Raw genomic sequence first — 23832 nt, forward strand, 5'->3', positions numbered from 1 at the left:
CTTGTTGTATAGTTCTTATTTTTACATCCTTTTGACTTTTCTGATTAACAGACCTATCCCTGCAGCCTCCTATGAACACTGAACCCTCGGTATCCCAGTCGTCCCAGGACAGGTCCTCCTGGGGTGCAAAGGAGGATATAGAGTAAGTTGGTCTCCTGCAGGTGATGGGCCTTCAGTTCTCTAGCATCAATTCTCAAAATTTCCTACTGTTTCAGACTGCATAAAGTTCACCATGTATTTCAGAATTTGTAAAACCTGGAGCTTGTCCTGCGAGTTCCCCAATACTAGCTAGCATTTGTGTTGATCGATGCTCAGGAGACCAATGGTGCCCCAAAATACAGGAGTACTGTCCCAGTAGGTGTGGCCATGTCTGCAGACCTCCTTTTTTTTTTTTTTTGAGTGACTATAGTCCTGTGTCTTAGTTTTCTATTGTTGTAATAGGACACCATGACCAAGGCAACTTATTGAAGAAAGTTTATTGGGCGTTCACAGGTTCAGAGGGTGAGACCATTACCCTCATGGTGGGGAGCATGGCAGCAGGCAAGTAGGCATGGCACTGGAGCATTGCCTGCAAGCTTATATCTTGAGACACAATCTTGAGGAAGAGAATGAGATCACTGGGAAGAATATGGGCCTCTGAAATCTCTGAGCCTGTCCTTTGAAGTCCAATTCCTCCAACAAATCCATACCTGCCAATATATTTTCCCAATGTTCCCAAAACATTGAACAGATTATTCTAATATATAAAGCTAGAAGGGCCATTATCATCCATACTACAACATCCTGTCAAGGTATGTCCATCCAAGGGACTTCCCTGGACAGTAGCACATTGCTTTGTCCACTGGCTGCACACCACAGGCTGGATGTGTGCAAGAGAAAGGAACTGGAAGAAGATGGAAGGAGGACACCAGGTTATGTGATCCTTCTCCACTGCAAAGACAGTTCCACCAGGGCTAAAGTGACACAAGCCACTACAACTTAGATCCTCATGGTCATAAAGTGGGATATCTCACTCTTCTCTTCCTTAGCCCAAGAGGTTTGACTCTCTCAGGAAAACAAGTGCTCCTGGGAGGGAGATGACAATGAAGTTAATGAGAACACTCGTTTACTGAATACCTTAAACTCAGGCACGCAAGTGTTACAGTGGACATTCAAAGATCGATGTAACCAGACTGTAGAAACAGCCTGTGTGTCACCATGAGCTCTGCACCAGTTTCTAGTAAGTTCTAACAGTGATGACTACCTTTGTCATGGAAAATGTTGGAGTGGAGATCAACTAGTAGAAGCTGAAGTCAAGACACACAGAGCCAACCAGACAAGGGAGTCAGCGTCAGATGATGGGAGAAGTGTGGGTGCTATTGGCAGGTGGGGAATTGCTTGTTCCAGATAGTTGTGTTGTGTGGTTGGAGGATTCAACAATAGGCCCACATCCAGTCAGAAATGCACTGCCAAGCAGAGAGTAAGGGCTGAACAACTACAGGTTTCTAAGCTGAGAAAATATCATGGTCAAACCTGTATTGCAGATGACGTAGAGCCATGTGGAAAATGGATTTGATTTTATACACATGACTCTTGTCCAGCTCCAGGAGATTTCTTCTGAATCCACAGAGTCCATGCTTGTCTACTCCCTTGTCCTAGAATTATATCCTTAGAAGACAAAGATCTATAATGTGGTGACAACATCCTAATGTATTTGTGTCCAAAATAAACTATCCTTAGGATCTTTTTGTTGTGCATTCTTTGTTGTCACATCCCATTAGCCCTTGTGATCTCCAGAGCCATCCCTGCAGCCTCCCATGTACACTGAGCTCTCAGCATCCCAGCAGTGCCAGGACCAAGGGAATTCTCTCCCCTGCCACATTAATAACTGGAGACAAGACAGGGGACATACATATATTTTTTGGAGGCATTCATGAACATAAGTCTAGTCAAGCAACCAAAATCACTTGAACATATCTGTCTCACGAAGCAGATCTCCTGGAGCTGCATTTATTAAATGGATGATGATACAGGAGAATCACGGATAGCTCAGCAGTTCCCTTCAGTAAAGCAATACAACATCCTGCAGCAGTGGATCTCAAACTCCTGAGGCACAAGCATGACCATTGGGGTCTGGGTTCTCCTTAGCATGAGTTAAGAGCTTGGGGAGCTGGCTCAGTGGTTAGTACACACTGCTCTTACACAGAACCTCAGCACAGTTTCCAGCATGCACTAGAGATGCCACAGAACTTCCAGTCACTCCAGGTCCAGGTGGGATGTAACAGCTCTGACCTCTTCGGAATCCTGCAGAAAGTGCAGGTGCACCAACCCACAGCAGCACATAAACAAAAGCTGACAGAATGGAAAAACATTTAAGAAGCATCCAGTGGAAACTCTAATGTCAGTCTACACGGGAAGTTTGACTGCAGACAGAATCTTTGCAGGAATTTGGGGGCCATTCCTATCCTTTAAGTCAGCACTGGTGTCTGTGAGTTGCTTTTGTTCTTCCCCTGGCCTTACTGGATGGGGTGTGATCAGTGTCCAGGTTTGATGACTGCTTCTTTCTGAAGAGTTGGCGTTTATGAAGGATTGCTGCAAGGATCAGAGAATAGGCAAACACTTCCTGCTCAGAGGAAAATGGCACCAGGACACATTTAACTTCACTTCTGTTTTCCAGATTCCCCGACTTCATTTCACAATGTAAGGTGTCCCATGTCAGTTTCACAACACTGCCCGGGATCCTCTCCTGGCTGACCTTGTAATGTGATGACCGACATCTCCTTCTATGTCACACCATTGTCTACATTTCTTCATGTTCAATCATCTGAACCTGCCATCCATCGGACCTTTAGTCCCTTCATTCAGGCCAGATTCTGCTCTTTGCTTCTGCAGTTAAACTCAACATCTCTACAGCTTTGCTTTCAAGTCAGTGACATGAGGAGGCCTCACTTGCAGCCACCACAGTTTCTGCAGCTTCTCCCCTACACTCTTATTTATTGTCTCATCAATCAAGATTCTACTTCCATTTTTTTTCTGTTCTCCTGCTTCTCAGGACTTCTGAAACCTCTTGAATTCTGCTATGGACAGGCTTTTGGAGTCCTTCCTGTAACACATATAGACATGTGGATATAGATAGATGTATTTATTTTGTGTTTTATACTATACGATCTGAGAGTTAATATTATTGATTAAAGTCGAATAAATGAACCTGTGTTTCCCTCGACCAGAGTTGCTAAAAAATGCAGAAGGGTCTGGCCAGTTGCTTCGATTACAGTCGCTGGATCTGAAGCAAAGTGTTCATGGAGTCCTTTAATTCCAGCAGTGGAGAGCCAGAGGCAGGTGGAACTCTGAGTTTGAGGTCTCCCTGGTGTACAGAACAAACACCAGAATATTCAGGACTACATAAAAACCCTCTTACGATAGATAGATAGATAGATAGATAGATAGATAGATAGATAGATAGATAGATAGATAGATAGATGCATGCATACATACATACATGCATAGAAACATAGATACATAGCTACAAAGATAGATGCAACAAAAACAAAGCAAACATAAAAACCACTGCAATATATTGTGATTTAATAGGAATCATCAATTATTGTCCCGCGCTACATCTCGCCAGCAAGAACGGCGGCACACACAGGATCCTTCTGCAGAAAAGCTTTAATGCGTCTTGAGAGGGAGAGCATACGCTTACAATGCGGAGACCCTGAGTGAGGAATAACCATCCCTTATATAGGAAACTATCCTCGCCTAGGATGTGTCACTCTCTGACTGCTCGCTGCCAATTATGCCAGATGACGTACCAAAGCGTACGTGTCCCTTTGAGTAGGGAAGTTACCAGGCGCCTGCGTATTGCCCTTTTTACTAGGTGCGTCCTGCCAGATGCTGGCGCCATCTTGTAACGGAGTATGTGAGGGCAGCTCCTCACAAATTATGACCTAAAAATACACATGATTTGCTGTGTTTCTAACAGAACACACACAAAACAAAGGAGGAAAGTTATAGGAAACTAGGAATGTCTCCTAAATCCAAACTAAGGACTGGAAATACAAAGAACAAGGTGTGAAATCACAGAAATGCTGAGAAAGAACGATACAGGGAGACGATAACTATGAAGCAAGGCACACTAGGCCATTCTCAAAGCTCTTGGACTGTCCAGCTACAGCGCTCTCTCTCTCTCTCTCTCTCTCTCTCTCTCTCTCTCTCTCTCTCTCTCTCTCTCTCTCTCAGAGTCTACATTAGGTATAGCAAAAGAGACAGGCTCTCTACTCAGAGAATGTTGAGTGAAATAATTTGAAAATGCACCAACCCACACTATGCTGCTGGGGCACCAGTGGGCCTGGCCTGTTCTCATCTCAGCTGACTCTGTGACCCAGAGCTCCAAAATCACTCCACTTGGCTTCCTAAGTTCCCATAGCGGGCCATTGCCATAGTAGCCCCATGCATCCAAAGTCACCCAACTACCTTGGGTTCACTTCTCAAAAACCCAGGCTTTGCTGCCGTGTGCCGTACCTTTCTCTCTGGAACCCAGGGTGAAGAAAAACACCAATCTTAGTTTAGAATCAATACGTAACTCAATCACTGGGCTCAGCAACTATCATCCTATTTTGTAAGGCATTCTAAGATAAATCCTTAGGTAGCAGATCCCTACAGATCAACCATCTGAACTGGAGTTTGGGGGGGGGTGCTCCCCTAACTTCATTCTGGCCTCTACTTGTCCCCTGTCCAAAAGCAGGGCTTCTGTGTGGGGGTTTTTTGGGGGGGTTGTTTTGTTTTGCTTTGCCTCCCCCTCTTCTGCTCTGTGACCCAGAAGTCCTGCCTACTCTTTGCCCAGTGATTGGTCCTCTGAAATCATTAGGTGAAGTTTCTGTCACATTTCACCATTTCTATCCAATGGAAACAACTTTTCTCTCAAATATAAGCTGAGCACAACTATTACCATTCTGTAATTTACAAGTAGGAAATACACCTAACACCCAGTCCATCATTTTTCTCAATCAAATAGAACACTCTGTTACCTATCCTAACTTAAGAAAGGCTTAAAATCCATGTTATGTCCATGTTTTAGCTTGTATCCTACTTGAAAACGATCTAAATAAATATGTCCTCTCAATGTTAAATAGCCTGGGTTGGCTATGAGAATATAACTAGTCTTCAATCCCATCAGAAATTTGATAATGACCAATATTATCTGAAAATATAAGAAGTCTAACACAGCTTCCAGAATTGAGACAAGTTGTACAGACAGCTGCCTACCCATATACCCCCTGTACTTCAGGACGTTGGAGCATTAGTCTTCAGCCTTCTGGCCCAAGATAACCTGACAGACCTTGAAAAACAGGAATTATTAAGGACGAGCTTATTCTGTCTCTGCAGAACTAAGCTGTCCTAACCTGTAACTTGTGTCCTCTCAAGACGGTACAGGTCTATACGAAAAATCTGCAATTTCAGCCTAGTGACTACCGCACCATGATTTATCACCTCACCTGGAGGTGGAGAGCCTCAGCTGCTTCTTTGAATCCACAAAGGGAAAATGTTAGGAGCAGATATGTCTCAACAAGTGAATAAATACCATTAAATGTCACATTCTGTGGATTTCTGATGCTTTTAAAAGGTATCTATCTATGTAAAGTAGTCTGGACTATTGTCTGTTCAGTACTCTCAGCTATTTCTAATTAAAATATCTTGAAAACACCGTAACAGTAAACTCAGAGCCATGAATTTGCTATCTGGCCCTTAGCTCAAAGGCTTAAACATCTCAGATCAGTTTGTAATGGCATTTATAGAAGGACGATGTCCAAGCCTTGTATTCTTAAATGTGATGTTTAGGCACAATGCCTATCTGAGATTAAGACTATTAAGCACAATTTTATGTCATAATAAGTTCATACCAATGAAAACCTTAAAATTATATCAAAACAAATTTTATACCAAATTAAGACATTATAGCATCAACTTAGTAACAATTATAAAGATGACTACCAACCGATATTATGGCTACACAATGAATTCTAGCTATTTCTTCCCTGTTCAAATCATGACCATTTCTAAATTCCCCAGAGAGACAACTTAGAATAAAAAACTCCAGACCCCCAGGTCCAGAGAACCAGGGCAAAGATGCTTCATACCTACTACAGCTGTATATGTGCATTGAGATATCTTTGAGGAGGGTAGGGAAAATGAGTGAGTTGTTTGGCTTTAAGAGGGCCACACCAACAATTATTGTAGTCTCTGATGTCTGTGTCCTCACTGAATCCAGCTGAAAATCCCAGAGGTCAGAAGTTCAAGCAGGTCAGTTCAGCATGTCTGACGATAAGACTCACCAAAGCTGTACATTCTGTAATATATAAATCTCAAAACAAATATTCAGTATCATCAAGATAACGCTTTTTGTTTGATTCTCTGGAATCTAGTTCTTCAGGAGGTCTCCCTTTGCCATATCTGATCCCCTACCTACATTCTGGCCTTCACTTGACTCCCGTGCCAAAGATTTTTGGTTTTGTTTTGTTTTGCCTCCCCTCTTCCTCTCTCTGACCCAGAAGCCCCACCTACTCCTCATCCAGTGATTGGTCCCCTGAAAAATTCATTCAGCAGGGGAAGATTCTGCCACAAGTGACAAGGGTCACGCATGTTCTCCTGAGGCTCCCATCCCTCCACTGCTCACGGATGCAAACTTGTGTATGAAGACCCAACTTACAAAAAAAGCACTGGACAGAGGCAACCACCTGTCATGGTGGAGCCTGCCTCTTGACTTTTAACTGGCCCTAGCCAGTTTGAAGAAATCTTTGAGTATCCACCTTTTTTCCAGGTGTGACGTCATTACCTATATCTGCAGGTAGGAGGGGCCTAGATTCCAAACCTGTTAAGGAATCTCATCTACTTAGCTCAAAAAATCTCAAGCACCCCCTCACTGAGAAGCAGGACACATTCATGTAGCTGTAGATGTCCAGGAAGACACAGAAAGGCCCTAATACTCCTCACCAGACGTCTCCACTTCAGCTCTCACTCTGACACTCTGATTATATAAAAATGAATATTGCTTTTGCTCATAATTCATACAAGGCCCACACTGTGGTGTAACGAGTAAGTCAGGTGTAAAATGTGTTTGCGACTCTTTCATGATTATCATTTGAATCTCCCAAACAACAATTAGAGAGCAGTCAGTTATAAAACAGATAAAGGAGGCAGTGGACTGTCAGGTATCTTCTTGCAAGGCCTGTCTGTATATTTACAAATATAAATAGAGAGAGAGAATTCCCTATAGACTGAGTTGTCCCACACCCAAACTTCTCACTTTACTGCTGGTATAAATTCCTTGGTGAGTTCAGCCCAGCCAAAGACAACATGAAGACAGCCATCATCTTAATTCTGGTGGGTTTCATCATTGTAGGGATGACCACTGCCTGTGATCTGTCTTCTCCCAAATGTAAGTATGTTAAGGGGATCCAAATAGAAAAGAGAGAGAGAACCCAAAGACCACTAGGACCTGGGAAAGAGCAAGCATAGGGAAAGTCATGTGTCAACTACTGGAATCAACTTTACGTGCTTTGGCCTATAAGAATAATCACGATTCATTCCTTAATGTTCTAAGAGACAGAAGGTGGGAGGTTTCCAACAGATGCTGTGATACAGATCAGGGCAACTCCCCAAGTTTAGAGATGTGCCTTGCATATGGGACTCCTGGGACCACTTGCTCAGAGATGAAACGAGGTTCTGGTGGCATAAAAGAGGTGCAACTGTCATTAGAGCCTTTATAGCATCTTCTAAGGAGAAAAGAAGGGGCTGTGGTGGTGGAAGGTTATTTCTACTGAGATGGCATAGGCTCTGGAGAAAGAACACTCTCCCAAAGGCCAAAATCGCCCATTGGGCTTAAGATCAAGACTGGAGCTCATGACACTGAGGGAAGAGCCCTGGCATGCGAAGGAGGATATAGAGTAAGCTAGTCTCCTGCAGGCGATGAGTCTTCAGATTTCTGGCATCAATTTCAAACCTTGTCTTTCTGACTTCTTCAGGCTCCATAAACACTTTGGTATATTTCAGCATTCAAAAAGCCTGGAACTTGTCCCAAGGTGCCAACAGGAAGTTTTGGAAATTATCTTAATGAATGTTCAGGAGATGAATCATGTCCCTATGACCAGAAGTGCTGCAATATTCACCATCGGTGCTTATGTGTATCTCCTCGGTCTACATCAGTTTAAAGTTAGTGTACTCCTTGATTTGCTTTTCTATTGTTGTGATAGGATCATGACCAAGGGAGCTTACACAAGAAACAGTTTATTAGGGGCTTCCTCCTTCAGTGAATGAGTCCTTGACAATCATGGAGGGGAGCATGGCATCAAGACATTGGGTTACACTCTCCATAGCCCTCTCCTATGTAAAAATTATCTCACAGTAACGAAAGGGCACAAAAGTCATCTGACCTACACCCATTTGCTCATCACCTAGGACATCATATTCTTCTCTCCCTCAGCGAAAAGGTTCAAACCTCTCAGGAAACCACGTGTTCCTGAGAGTGTGAAGACAATGACTTTAAAGTGGACATTCATTTATTGAATGTGTTATGCATCAACCAGGCATGCGCTAGAATGGAGATTCAAGGCTCAATGTAACTAGGCTGCAGAAACACTGTGAGTTAGCTTAAACTCTGCACCAGTTTCTAGTAAGTTCTAACGGTGGTGACTAGCTTTGCCTGGGAAGAATTCAGAGTGGAGTTCAACTAGGAGAAGCTGAAGTTCAAACACACAATCCCTAGCAGACAAGGGTGGCACGATCAAACAGTGGGAAAGTGTGGGCCTCCTTAGGAGATGTGAAAAGTTGCATGTGATAACTGTGGTGTCTGGGTGAGGGATACTGCAAGCAGTCCACATCCAATCAACAATGAGCTTATGAGCAGAGTGAGGATTGAACACGAGAGGAACTGTCATGATCAAATCTATATTTCAGAGGAAAAGCACCCTGTGGAAGAAGGATCTGGACTTCATAAGCATAAGTGATCACATTTCTTCTGAATCCACAGAACCCTTGCCTGACTACTGCCTAAGCCAAGAATTGCATCCGTAGAAGATGAAGATCTATAAACTGGTGACAGCTTCCTAATGTGTTCATGTACAAAATAAACTCTCCTTAGCATTCTTTTTGTTGAAGACTTGTTCTCTCTCTCTCTCTCTCTCTCTCTCTCTCTCTCTCTCTCTCTCTCTGTGTGTGTGTGTGTGTGTGTGTGTGTGTGTGTGTGTGTGTATGCGTGCATGTGAATCATATTGACTCTTCCAATTAGCAGAGTCGTCCCTTTAGAATCCCCTCAACACTGAGCCCTCAGGATCCTAGATCATGAAATACAGGGTCCTGCAAATAATTCATCTCCCTCTTTCACATATGTGTCACAGACAAGTTCAGGGACATGAGAACATTTTGTATGGCCAGTTGGTGAACATATGTCTGGTCAAACAAATTAAGTGAACAGAGCATGCAGGCTAGAGCTGCATTTACAGGGTTGTGACTCAGGAGGAACAGGAAGGACTGAGGAAATCTCCATTCCAAGGTAATACAACATCCGGCAGCACTGGACATGTAACTCTGTCTAGAAGGACAACCAGAACCTTTGTGGTATGGGTTCTTCTTAGCATGATATAAAGACTGGAGAGCTGGCTCAGTAGCTAATAGGACATAATTCTCTTCCACAGAAACTGAACTCAGTGTCTCCCATCTGTATAAGGTGGCTGAGAATCCTATATACCTCCATCTCCAGAGGGATCTGACACCTCTGACCTCCTCAGACTCCAGCATTCAGTGCATGTGTACCCGTCTAACACAATACATACTTCTTAATCTTAATATCTTTTAAAAGGATAGAAGTAGCAATTTTTAAAAAGAGCCACTTCTTCTCTACCTACAGAGTTAGAGCCTAAATGAAGTGCCCTTAGGAATTTCAGGATGATTCCCATCCTTGAAAGTCAGCACTGGTACGTGGCAGTGGCTTCAGCCTTCCCCCGGCATTAGCCGGATGGGGGATAAACCTGTCCAGTTTTGACTGTCGGTCCTCTCAGCATTAGTGCAGTATATGGAAGACACTGCAAAGGCTCAGGGATGAAAAGGCAAACCCTCCCTGTTCAGAGGAGACTCTCACCAGGAAACATTCAGCGTCTGTTATGTTTCCTTGATCCCCCCACTTCATCTGCCAATGTTAGGTGTAGCATGTCTGTCTCTTTCGCAGCACTGCTGCTGCGCCTCCCATGGCTTCCCTTGTTACTTGATGTCCTGCGTCTCCTTCTATGGTTCCCTCATCTGTCTCTGTTCTTCTTCAGCCATCTTGACCTGACATCCCTCTGTCCTCCACTTCCTTCTTCCAGTCCTGCTTCTTCTGTTCATTGTTTCTTTGACTAAGTTCAACTTTACACCTTTGCACTCAAGCAGGTGACATGAAGTGGCCTCACTTGCAGTCACCACAGTTTCTCCAGCTTCTCCCCTACACCCTGGTTCATAGTCACATCAATCTAGACTCCTTACATTTCTGATCTCTGCTTCTCAGGACTGAAACCTCTTAATTTCTGCTGTGGACAGATAACCTTTCCCAGTCCTTTCTCTAACACATGTATATATGTACATAGGTGGATGTAGAAAGATGTGTTTATTGCGTGTTGTGTACTATGTGATCTGAGAATTAATATTAGTGGTTAAAGTTGGAATAAATGTACCTGTGTTTTCCTTGGCCAGGATTACAAAGGAAAGCAGAAGTATCTGGCTAGTTGTTTCCATTGCAACTGCTGTGTCTGAAGTCAAATGGTGGTGGTGGGCTTTTAATTCCAGCAGTGAGGATGCAGAGGCACATGGAACTCTGAGTTTGCAGCCACCCTGGTCTATAGAACAAATTCCAGAACAATCAGGGCTACATAGAAGAAACCTGGCACAAAAACAAAAAAAAAAAAACAAACAACAAAAAGGAAACAAAACACATTGTAATATACTATGATTTTATAGGTAGTTATAAAATGTAACATTAAAAAATACATATGAAATTGCTGTGTGTCTGCCACAACATGCCCAAAACAAAGAGGAAGTTATAGACACTCACGTGTGTCACCTCAAGCTGAAGAAAATACTGAAAACTCAAGGAACAATAAGTGAAACCAAAGAAATCTCTCACTGAGAATGAGTCCTATAAAGAGAAGATAACTCCAAAGGCGGGAACAGAGTGTCTGGGTCATTCCTAGAGCCCTTGGACTGGCCAGGTACAGCTCAGTCTCTGAAAGTCGTTAGTAGATTTAGCAAAAGAAGCAGGCTCTCTACTAGTAACTAAGGACACTGCAAGTTCACCTAGGCCTTCCATTGCTTCTCTTCTCACATATGCAGCCTTCTGTCTAAAGACCTGTCTTTCAGGAAAGCACAAGTCAAAGATGACCAACCATCACTGCACAGATTGCCTCTTAACTTTCAACTGACACTATCCAGTTTGAAATCTCTGACTATCCGTGTCGTCCAGGAGTGACTTCTACCTATGTCTGCAGGTAACAGGGGACTAGATTCCACACCTGTTTAAGAACATCATCCAAAGGACTGGAGCATCACCTCTCCAAGAAGCAAGACACAATCTTATAGAACTGCATTCCAGGAAGTCCCAGGAAGGCCTACCACTGCTCACCAGACACCTCTGCTTCAGCTCTCACTCTGGAACTCTGAGCTACAGAGAAATTAGTATTTCCTTTGCTCATCATTCATAGAAGGGCCAAGCTGTATTGCAACAAGTAACCCAGTTGTAAAATGAGTTTGTGACTCTTTTGTGGTTATCGTTTTCATCTACAAAGCAAGAATTAGAGAGAAGTCAGTAATGAAACAGATAAAGGAGGCGGTTGAATGGCAGGCATGTTCTTGAAAGCTCGTTCTATAAATAGAGAGAATTCCCCATTGATTGCCTTTTCCCACACCCAGCTTCTAGCTTTACTGTGGGTTTAAATTGCTTCATGAGTTCATAAAACTGCAAAGCTTCTGTAAGGCAAAGGACACTGTTTTTAGGACAAAACGGCAAGCAAGATATTGGGAAAAGATCTTTCCAATCCTACAACTGATAGAGGCTTAAACCCAAAATATACAAAGAACTCACGAAGTTAGACTGCAGGGAGACAAATAACCCTATTAAAAATTACTCAAGTTAATAAAGATGGAAAAAATGAGGTTCAGAGCTAAACAAAGAATTCACAGCTAAGGAATATCGAATGGTTGAGAAGCACCTAAAGAAATGTTCAACATCTTGGCTCCCTGCCTCCAGCTCACTGCTCCCAAACCCCGTGGCAGAGAGACCTCACCGCCGAGACAGGTGGGCACTCCTGAGATTACAGAGCGGAAGGACCACCAACACTGCCCACCCCTGCCCATATCCCTGGCCCAAGAGGAAACTGTATACGGCCTCTGAGTTCCCTTGGATAAGGGCACAGGAGCAGGAAATCCGCTGCGTCTGAGACACCGCTGGAACCTGAAGGGACCGACTGGATAAACAGTTCTCTGCACCCAAATCCCGTGGGAGGGAGAGGTAAACTTTCAGAGAGGCAGACATGCCTGGGAAACAAGAAGAGTCTATACTCGGCCCACATCTCTGACTCCAGAGGAAAACACCAAACGCCATCTGGAATCCTGGTGCAGGGAAGCTCCCGGAAAGGGCGGCGCAGATCTTCCTGGTTGCTGCTGCCGCAGAGAGCTCATAAGCAACACCCCACAAGCAAACTTGATCCTTGGGACCACAGGTAAGACCAACTTTTCTGCTGCAAGCGACCTGACTGGTGAACTCAAGGCACAGGCCCACAGGAACAGCTGAAGATCTGTAGAGAGGAAAAACTACACGACCGAAAGCAGAACACTCTGTCCCCATAACTGGCTGAAAGAAAACAGGAAAACAGGTCTACAGCACTCCTGACACACAGGCTTATAGGACAGTCTAGCCACTGTCAGAAATGGCAGAACAAAGTAACACTAGAGATAATCTGATGACGAGAGGCAAGCGCAGGAACCAAGCAACAGAAACCAAGACTACATGGCATCACCGGAGCCCAATACTCCCACCAAAGCAAACACAGAATATCCAAACACACCAGAAAAGCAAGATATGGTTTCAAATCATATTTGATCATGATGCTGGAGGACTTCAAGAAAGACATGAAGAACTCCCTTAGAGAAACACGGGAAAACATAAATAAACAAGTAGAAGCCTACAGAGAGGAATTGCAAAAACCCCTGAAAGAATTCCAGGAAAACATAAATAAACAAGAAGAAGCATATAGAGAGGAATCACAAAAATCCCTGAAAGAATTCCAGGAAAACACAATCAAACAATTGAAGGAATTAAAAATGGAAATAGAAGCAATCAAGAAAGAACACATGGGAACAACCCTGGATATAGAAAACCAAAGGAAGAGACAAGGAGCCGTGGATACAAGCATCACCAACAGAATACAAGAGATAGAAGAGAGAATCTCAGGAGCAGAAGATTCCATAGAAATCATCGACTCAACAGTCAAAGATAATGTAAAGCAGAAAAAGCTACTGGTTCAAAACATACAGGAAATCCAGGACTCAATGAGAAGACCAAACCTAAGGATAATAGGTATAGAAGAGAGTGAAGACTCCCAGATCAAAGGACCAGTAAATATCTTCAACAAAATCAGAGAAGAAAACTTCCCTAACCTAAAAAAAGAGATACCCATAGGCATACAAGAAGCCTACAGAACTCCAAATAGATTGGACCAGAAAAGAAACACCTCCCGACACATGATAGTCAAAACACCAAATGCACAAAATAAAGAAAGAATATTAAAAGCAGTAAGGGAAAAAGGTCAAGTAACATATAAAGGCAGACCTATCAGAATCACACCAGACTTTTCGCCAGAGACTATGAAAGCCAGAGGATCCTGGACAAATGTCATACAGACCCTAAGAGAACACAAATGCCAGCCCAGGATACTGTATCCTGCAAAACTCTCTATTAACATAGATGGAGAAACCAAGATATTCCATGACAAAACCAAATTTACACAATATATTTCTACAAATCCACCACTACAAAGGATAATAAATGGTAAAGCCCAACATTAGGAAGCAAGCTACACCCTAGAAAAAGCAAGAAACTAATCGTCTTGGCAACAAAACAAAGAGAAGAAAAGCACACAAACATAACCTCACATCCAAATATGAATATAACAGGAAGCAATAATCACTATTCCTTAATATCTCTCAATATCAATGGCCTCAACTCCCCAATAAAAAGACATAGATTAACAAACTGGATACGCAATGAGGACCCTGCATTCTGCTGCCTACAGGAAACACACCTCAGAGACAAAGACAGACACTACCTCAGAGTGAAAGGCTGGAAATCGCCTTTCCAAGCAAATGGTCAGAAGAAGCAAGCTGGAGTAGCCATTCTAATATCAAATAAAATCAATTTTCAACTAAAAGTCATCAAAAAAGATAAGGAAGGACACTTCATATTCATCAAAGGAAAAATCCACCAAGATGAACTCTCAATCCTAAATATCTATGCCCCAAATACAAGGGCACCTACATACGTAAAAGAAACCTTACTAAAGCTCAAAACACACATTGTACCTTACACAATAATAGTAGGAGATTTCAACACCCCACTCTCATCAATGGACAGATCATGGAAACAGAAATTAAACAGAGACGTAGACAGACTAAGAGAAGTCATGAACCAAATGGACTTAACAGATATTTATAGAACATTCTATCCTAAAGCAAAAGGATATACATTCTTCTCAGCTCCTCATGGTACTTTCTCCAAAATTGACCATATAATTGGTCAAAAAACGGGCCTCAACAGGTACAGAAAGATAGAAATAATCTCATGCATCCTATCAAACCACCACGGTCTAAAGCTGGTCTTCAATAACAATAAGGGAAGAATGCCCACATATACGTGGAAGTGGAACAATGCTCTACTCAACGATAACGTGGTCAAGGAAGAAATAAAGAAAGAAATTAAAGACTTCTTAGAATTTAATGAAAATGAAGGTACAACATACCCAAACTTATGGGACACAAAGAAAGCTGTGCTAAGAGGAAAACTCATAGCTCTGAGTGCCTGCAGAAAGAAACAGGAGAGAGCATATGTCAGCAGCTTGACAGCACACCTAAAAGCTCTAGAACAAAAAGAAGCAAATACACCCAGGAGGAGTAGAAGGCAGGAAATAATCAAACTCAGAGCTGAGATCAACCAAGTAGAAACAAAAAGGACTGTAGAAAGAATCAACAGAACCAAAAGTTGGTTCTTTGAGAAAATCAGCAAGATAGAAAAACCCTTAGCCAGACTAAGGAGAGGACACAGAGAGTGTGTCCAAATTAACAAAATCAGAAATGAAAAGGGAGACATAACTACAGAAGCAGAGGAAATTCAAAAAATCATCAGATCTTACTACAAAAGCTTATATTCAACAAAACTTGAAAATCTGGAGGAAATGGACAATTTCCTAGACAGATACCAGGTACCGAAATTAAATCAGGTACAGATAAACCATTTAAACAACCCCATAACTCCTAACGAAATAGAAGCAGTCATTAAAGTTCTCCCAACCAAAAAAAGCCTAGGTTTTTCCCAACCAAAAAGCCGGGTTTAGTGCAGAATTCTATCAGACCTTCATAGAAGACCTCATACCAATACTATCCAAACGATTCCACAAAATTGAAACAGATGGAGCACTACCGAATTCCTTCTATGAAGCCACAATTACTCTTATACCTAAACCACACAAAGACCGAACAAAGAAAGAGAACTTCGGACCAATTTCCCTTATGAATATCGACGCAAAAATACTCAATAAAATTCTGGCAAACCGAATCCAAGAGCACATCAAAACAATCATCCACCATGATCAAGTAGGCTTCATCCCAGGCATGCAGGGATGGTTTAATATACGGAAAACTATCCATGTGATCCATTATATAAACAAACTGAAAGGACAAAACCACATGATCATTTCATTAGATGCTGAGAAAGCATTTGACAAAATTCAACACCCCTTCATGATAAAAGTCCTGGAAAGAATAGGAATTCAAGGGCCATACCTAAACATAGTAAAAGCCATATACAGCAAACCAGTTGCTAACATTAAACTAAATGGAGAGAAACTTGAAGCAATCACACTAAAATCAGGGACTAGACAAGGCTGCCCACTCTCTCCCTACTTATTCAATATAGTTCTTGAAGTTCTAGCCACAGCAATCAGACAACAAAAGGAGATCAAGTGGATACGGATTGGAAAAGAAGAAGTCAAAATATCACTATTTGCAGATGATATGATAGTATATTTAAGTGATCCCAAAAGTTCCACCAGAGAACTACTAAAGCTGATAAACAACTTCAGCAAAGTGGCTGGGAATAAAATTAACTCAAATAAATCAGTAGCCTTCCTCTACACAAAAGAGAAACAAGCCAAGAAAGAAATTAGAGAAATGACAACTCATAATAGACCCAAATAATATAAAGTACCTCAGTGTGACTTTAACCAAGCAAGTAAAAGATCTGTACAATAAGAACTTCAAGACTCTGAAGAAAGAAATGGAAGAAGACCTCAGAAAATGGAAAGATCTCCCATGCTCATGGATTGGCAGGATCAATATAGTAAAAATGGCCATTTTACCAAAAGCAAACTACAGATTCAATGCAATCCCCATCAAAATACCAATCCAATTCTTCAAAGAGTTAGACAGAACAATTTGAAAATTCATCTGGAATAACAAAAAACCCAGGATAGCTAAAACTATCCTCAACAATAAAAGGACTTCAGGGGGAATCACTATCCCTGAACTCCAGCAGTATTCAATATCAACTGAAAAATAGTGATAAAAACTGCATGGTATTGGTACAGAGACAGACAGATAGACCAATGGAATAGAATTGAAGACCCAGAAATGAACCCACACACCTATGGTCACTTGATTTTTGACAAAGAAGCCAAAACCATCCAATGGAAAAAAGATAGCATTTTCAGCAAATGGTGCTGGTTCAACTGGAGGTCAACATGTAGAAGAATGCAAACCGATCCATGCTTATCACCCTGTACAAAGCTTAAGTCCAAGTGGATCAAGGACCTCCACATCAAACCAGATACACTCAAACTAATAGAAGAAAAACTAGGGCAGCATCTGGAACACATGGGCACTGGAAAAAATTTCCTGAACAAAACACCAATGGCTTATGCTCTAAGATCAAGAATCAACAAATGGGATCTCATGAAACTGCAAAGCTTCTGTAAGGCAAAGGACACTGTGGTTAGGACAAAACGGCAACCAACAGATTTGGAAAAGATCTTTACCAATCCTACAACAGATAGAGGCCTTATATCCAAAATATACAAAGAACTCAAGAAGTTAGACCGCAGGGAGACAAATAACCCTATTAAAAAATGGGGTTCAGAGCTAAACAAAGAATTCACAGCTGAGGAATGCCGAATGGCTGAGAAACACCTAAAGAAATGTTCAACATCTTTAGTCATAAGGGAAATGCAAATCAAAACAACCCTGAGATTTCACCTCACACCAGTGAGAATGGCTAAGATCAAAAACTCAGGTGACAGCAAATGCTGGCGAGGATGTGGAGAAAGAGGAACACTCCTCCATTGCTGGTGGGATTGCAGACTGGTACAACTATTCTGGAAATCAGTCTGGAGGTTCCTCAGAAAAGTGGACATTGAACTACCCGAGGACCCAGCTATACCACTCTTGGGCATATACCCAAAAGATGCCCCAACATATAAAAAAGACACGTGCTCCACTATGTTCATAGCAGCCTTATTTATAATAGCCAGAAGCTGGAAAGAACCCAGATGCACTTCAACAGAGGAATGACTACAGAAAATGTGGTACATCTACACAATGGAATATTACTCAGCTATCAAAAAACATGACTTTATGAAATTCATAGGCAAATGGTTGGAACTGGAAAATATCATCCTGAGTGAGGTAACCCAATCACAGAAAAACACACATGGTATGCACTCATTGATAAGTGGCTATTAGCCCAAATGCTTGAATTACCCTAGATGCATAGAACACATGAATCTCAAGACGGATGATCAAAATGTGAATGCTTCACTCCTTCTTTAAAAGGGGAACAAGAATACCCTTGGCAGGGAAGAGAGAGGCAAAGATTAAAACAGAGACAGAAGGAACACCCATTCAGAGCCTGCCCCACATGTGGCCCATACATATACAGCCACCCAGTAAGAGAAGATGGATGAAGCAAAGAAGTGCAGGCTGACAGGAGCCGGATGTAGATCTCTCCTGAGAGACACAGCCAGAATACAGCAAATACAGAGGCAAATGCCAGCCTCAAACCACTGAACTGAGAATAGGACCCCCGTTGAAGGAATCAGAGAAAGAACTGGAAGAGCTTGAAGGGGCTTGAGACCCCATATGTACAACAATGTCAAGCAACCAGAGCTTCCAGGGACTAAGCCACTACCTAAAGACTATACATGGACTGACCCTGGACTCTGACCTCATAGGTAGCAATGAGTATCCTAGTAAGATCACCAGTGGAAGGGGAAGACCTTGGTCCTGCTAAGACTGAATCCCCAGTGAATGTGATTGTTGGGGGGAGGGCGGCAATGGGGGGAGGATGGGGAGGGGAACATCCATAAAGAAGTGGAGGGGGAGGGATTAGGGGGATGTTGGCCCAGAAACCGGGAAAGGGAATAACACTCGAAATGTAAATAAGAAATACTCAAGTTAATAAAAAAAGATGTATATATGAAAAAAAAGAAAGAAAAGGCAAAGCCTTCCTGTTCAGAAGAGAAACTCATCAGCAAATAGTGAACCTCCATTATCTTTCCTAGATCCCCGCCTTCATCACAAAGTTAGGTGTCCCATGTCTGTCTCTGTCACAGCTCTGCTCCTGGTCCTCTCATGGTTTATCTTGTTACTTCATCATCTATGTCTCCTTCTATGCCGTTCCCTTGTCTGTCTTTCTTCTCCTTCACCCATCTGGACTTCCCATGCATCTGTTCTCCAATTCCCTCACCCAGGCCTGGTCTGACTCTGCTTCTGCAGTTACACTCACCCTGGGAGATTTGTTTTCACGCAGATGACATGAAGCCTCACTTGCAGCCACCACAGTCTCTCCCCTACACCCGGGTTTGTTTTCTCAATCAAGATTCTTCTTACATTTCTTTTCCTCTTCTTCTCAGGACTCTGAAACCTCTTGATTTCTTCTGTGGATGGTTAGCTTTTGCAGTCTTTTCTGTAACACATATTTATATGGATATATAAGGATATAGATAGATGTATTTATTGTGTATTATATACTATGTGATCTGAGAGTAAATGTTGATGATTAAAGTTGGAATAAATGGGTTGGGGATTTAGCTCAGTGGTAGAGCGCTTACCTAGGAAGCGCAAGGCCCTGGGTTTGGTCCCCAGCTCCGGAAAAAAAATAAATAAATAAATGAACCTCTGTTTGCCTGGGCTAGGACTACCAAGGAAAGCAGAACTGTCTGGCCAGTTGCTCCTATTACAACTGCTGTATTTTAAGGTAAATGGTGGTGGTGCGCTCCTTTAATTTCAGCAGTGGGAACCAGAGGCAGGTGCTTCTCTGAGTTTGAGGCCACCCTGGTCTACAGGGCAAATTCCAGGACAGCCAGGGCTACAAAGAGAAACCTGGGTACAAAAACAAAAACAAACAAACAAAAAATCACACAGCAAAAATAAATGAAAGAAATGAACAAAAACCCCACTCCTCTGTATTGTGATATATATATATCATATAAATTATAACATTACAAAAATGAAAATAAATTTTCCTGTGTTTCTCACAAAGCATGCACACAACAAAGGAGGCATGTTACTCACACCCTAGAATGTCTCCTCAATCTGAAGGAAGGACTAGAAACATGGAGCAACGCATGTAAAAAGGAAAAAACCATCAAACCCTGAGAAGAAGCCTACAGAGAGAGAACACTGCAGAGCCAGCCACATGGTGTCTGGGACGTTCCCACAGCTCTTGGACTGTCCAGCTACAGCTGTGTCTCTGAGAGTGTACAGTGTGGAGGGCAGAAGAGGCAGACTGCTCAGGGACAAAGGATACTGCACGATTTGGGGCTCCCATCCCTCCACTGCTCACATATGTGGCCTTCTGTATGAACCCTGGCTTACAGAAAAGCACCAGACAAAGGTAACTACCCATCATCAGGAAGCCTGCCTACTTATTTTACAATCAATCCTAACCAGTAGGTAAGTCATTGAGTATCTATTTTTTCCAGGACTGACTTCGTTGCCTATATCTGCAATAGGAAGGGCCTAGATTCCACAGGGTTAGGATTCTCATCTATAGAGTTCCAGAGACACAGCCCCATCTCTCCCAGACGAATGCTACATCTTTATGTAACTGGGTGTCTAGGAAGCCCCAGATCAGCCCTGACAACACTCACTGAGCATCTCTGCTCCAGCTCGCAATCTGATATGCTGAGCAACACAAGTAAGTTTTTCTTTTCTTCATCATTCATACAAGGGTAAGGATGTGGTGTAATGAGTCATAAGGTACTAAAAAGTGTTTGTGACTCTCTCGTTGTTATCTCTTACATCTACCAAAGAACTATTAGAGAGAAGTTATGAAACAGAAAAAGGAGCCAGGTAATGGGCAGGCACTTTCTGGAAAGCTCTTGTTTTCGTAGATTTCCTCATTGACTGCATCCTCCCACAGCAATACTGCTAGCTGTACTGAGGCTATAAATTATTTTGTGTGTTCAGCCCAGCCAGAGCCAACATGAAGACAGCCTCAGTCTTGCTTCTGGTGGCTTTGATCGCCGTGGGAATGAACATAACCTATGCTTTCTGTTTTCCCAAAAGTGAGTGTTAAGGGCATCCAAGTTTAGAAGAGAGGGGACTCTTCAAAGCTCCTACCACCTTAGGATGCGCTATTACAGGGAAAACCATCTGGCCTCTGCTTGGCTCAAATTCACTCCCTTTGGCCTACAAGAGTGATCACTCTGCATTCCTTAAGTTTCTTAGAGAAAGAGACTAAAAAGGAGTCTGAGAGAAGCTGGCGTAGAGGTAACGGCAGCTCTTCTCATTTGGAGAAGTGCTTTGCATTTCGTACTTGTGGGAACACTTGCTCAGAGATGAACCATGAGTCTGGTGTAATGAGAGAGGTGTGGCTGTCATTAGAGATTTTATGGCATCTTCTGAGTGTTAAAAATGGGCTGTGATGGTGGAAGGTTCTTTCTTCTGAGACTGTATAGGCTGTGAAGAGAGAGAGAACACTTTTCCAAGGGACAGAGTCAGCAGAGGGCTTAGGAGCAAGACTGGAGCTGGTGAAGCAGTGGGAAGAATCCCGGGGTGTAAAGGAGGATATAGAGGAAGCTGGTCTCCTGCACTATGTGATTAACATTCTGATCTCTAGCATCGATTCTCAGCCTTCTTTTCTGTCTGCTTCAGGCTGCATAAACACCATTGTTTATTTCAGAATTAGAAAAACCTGGAATGTGTCCCAAAAATCCCCCAGGAAGTGTTGGCATTTGTGTTGAATTTTGCTCAGGAGATCGATCCTGCCCCAACATACAGAAGTGCTGTTCAAATGGCTGTGGTCATGTTTGCAAATCTCCTGTCTTTTAAGTGAGTAGATTCCTGTGTTTTACTTTTTTTATTGTTGGAATAGACACCATGACCAAGGCAACTTATAGAAGAAAGTTTATTGGGGGCTCACAGGTTCAGACGGTGAATCCATGACCCTAGTGGTTGGGAGCATGGCAGCAGGCAGGTAGGCACAGCAGGGGAGCATTGATTGACTGCAGACTTATATCTTGAGAAGCAATCTTGAGGAGAAGAGTAAGTTAACTGGGAAGGATATGGGCCTCTGAAACCTCCTAGCCTGTCCCCTGAGATATAATTCCTCAAACAAATCCAAACCTCCCAATATATTTCCCCAATTTCCAAAACCTGTGAGCAGATTTTTCAAATGCATAAGACTAGAAGGGCTATTATCATCTAACTAGAACATTTTGTTAAGCTATGTTCATCCAGGGGACTTTCCCTGGACAGTCCCATGTTGCTCTGTCCACTGGCTGCACACAAGAGGCTGGATGTGTGCAACAAAGGGAACTGGAAGAAGATGTAAGAAGGACACCAGGTTAGGTGATCTGTGTCCTCTCCACTGCAAAGACACTTGCACCATGACACAAGCCGCCACAACTTAGATCCACATGGTCATAAACTAGGATATCTCACTCTTCTCTTCCTTAGCCAAAGAGGTTTGACTCTCTCAGGAAAGCAAGTGCTCCTGGGAGGGGGAGGACAACGAAGTTAATGGGAACATTCATTTATTGGATGCCTTGTATGTCACGCAGGCATGTACTGGAAAGGAGATTCAAAGGTCAATGGAACTAGACTGCAGAATCAGTCTGTGTGTCAGCATGAGCTCTGCACCAGCTTCTAGGAAGTTCTTTGCCTGGGAAGATGTCAGAGTGGAGATCAAACTAGGAGAAGCTTAAGTTAGGACACGCAAAGCCAACCAGACAAGGGAGTCGGCATCAGATGATGGGGAAAGTGGGGGCCTTAGTTGAAGTTGGGGAATTTATTGTTCCAGATAAATGTAGAGGTTCTAAAACAAGTCCACATCCTTTTAGCCATGCGCAGAGAGTAAGGGCTGAACAACTAGAGGTTTCTACGCTGAGGAAACAGCATGATCAAATCTGTATTGTAGGTTACTAACAGCGATGTGGAATATGGATTTGATCTTCATAAGCACGACTGATGACCAGCCCCAGAAGATTTCTTCTGAATCCCTAGAGCCCGTGCTTGGCTCCTCCCTTGTCCTAGAATTGTATCCTTGGAAGAGGAAGATCTATACTGTGATGACAGCTTCCTAATGTGTTTGTGTCCAAAATAAACTCTCCTTAGCATTCTTCTTGTTGTACAGTTCTTATTTTCACATCCTTTTGACTGTTCTGATTAACAGAGCTATCCCTGCAGCCTCCCATGAACACTGAAGCCTCCGAATCCCAGCCATCCCAGGACAGGTCCTCCTGGGTTTTTCCTCTCCCCTCTGCCTTGCTCAGATGTAGCAACAAGGCAATGGACATGTGAATATGTTCCAGGGGAGGGGATATTCTTGAGCCTAAGTCTTCTAAAGCCGAATGACCAAAACGATCTGAGCATGTCTGTCTCATTTAGCAGGCATGCTGGAGCTGCATTAATTAATGAATGATGATACAGGAGAAGCAGGCAGGGCTCAGAAATTCCCTATTGTAAAACAATTCAACATCCTACCGCAGTCAGTGGATATCTAACTCCTGAGGCACAGGGATGACCTTGGGGTTTTGGGTTCTTCTTAGCATGAGTTAAGAGGCTATGGAGCTGGTTCAGAGGTTAATAGTACATACTGCTCTTCTACAGAACTTCAGTGCAGTTCCAAGAGTCCACATGAGGTGGCTCAGAACTTCCTATGACTCCAGGTCCAGATGGGGTCAATCACCTCTGACCTCCTCGGACTCCTGCATTCAGTGCAGGTATACTAACCCACTTTACTACACATAAACATAATTTAAAATAGTATTTAAAATCTTTGAGAAGGGTATATTTAAAAACCCCCACTTCCTGTCTATTGGAAGTTAGAACTCAACTGAAACACCACCAGGAATTTTGGGTTCATTCTTATCCTACAAAAGCAATATTGGGACCTGTGAGATGCTTTTCCTCATCCCCTGGCCGTATTGGTTGGGGTACAAGCCATGTTCAGGTTTGATTGGTGCTTCTCTCCTCATTGTTGGGGTTCAGAAAGGATCACTGCAAAGGATCGGTGATGAAAAGGCAAACCCTCCTGTTCAGAGGAGAATCTCACCAGGAAACAGT

General features: G+C 42.8%; 1 protein-coding gene across 1 annotated transcript; it reads left to right on the forward strand.

Annotated features, from left to right (window-relative positions):
* The first annotated feature begins 20740 nt into the window (after positions 1-20740).
* Positions 20741-22886, forward strand: Wfdc17 (WAP four-disulfide core domain 17). Its single transcript, NM_001433468.1, has 3 exons — positions 20741-20831; positions 21449-21597; positions 22685-22886. The coding sequence occupies exons 1-2, from the start codon at positions 20750-20752 to the stop codon at positions 21595-21597; spliced, it is 231 nt and encodes a 76-aa protein (NP_001420397.1). The 5' UTR covers positions 20741-20749; the 3' UTR covers positions 22685-22886.
* The last annotated feature ends 946 nt before the right edge of the window (positions 22887-23832 follow it).

This window comes from Rattus norvegicus, chromosome 10, assembly GCF_021556685.1.
Source record: "Rattus norvegicus strain SHRSP/BbbUtx chromosome 10, alternate assembly SHRSP_T2T, whole genome shotgun sequence".
NCBI classification, from domain to species: domain Eukaryota; kingdom Metazoa; phylum Chordata; class Mammalia; order Rodentia; family Muridae; genus Rattus; species Rattus norvegicus.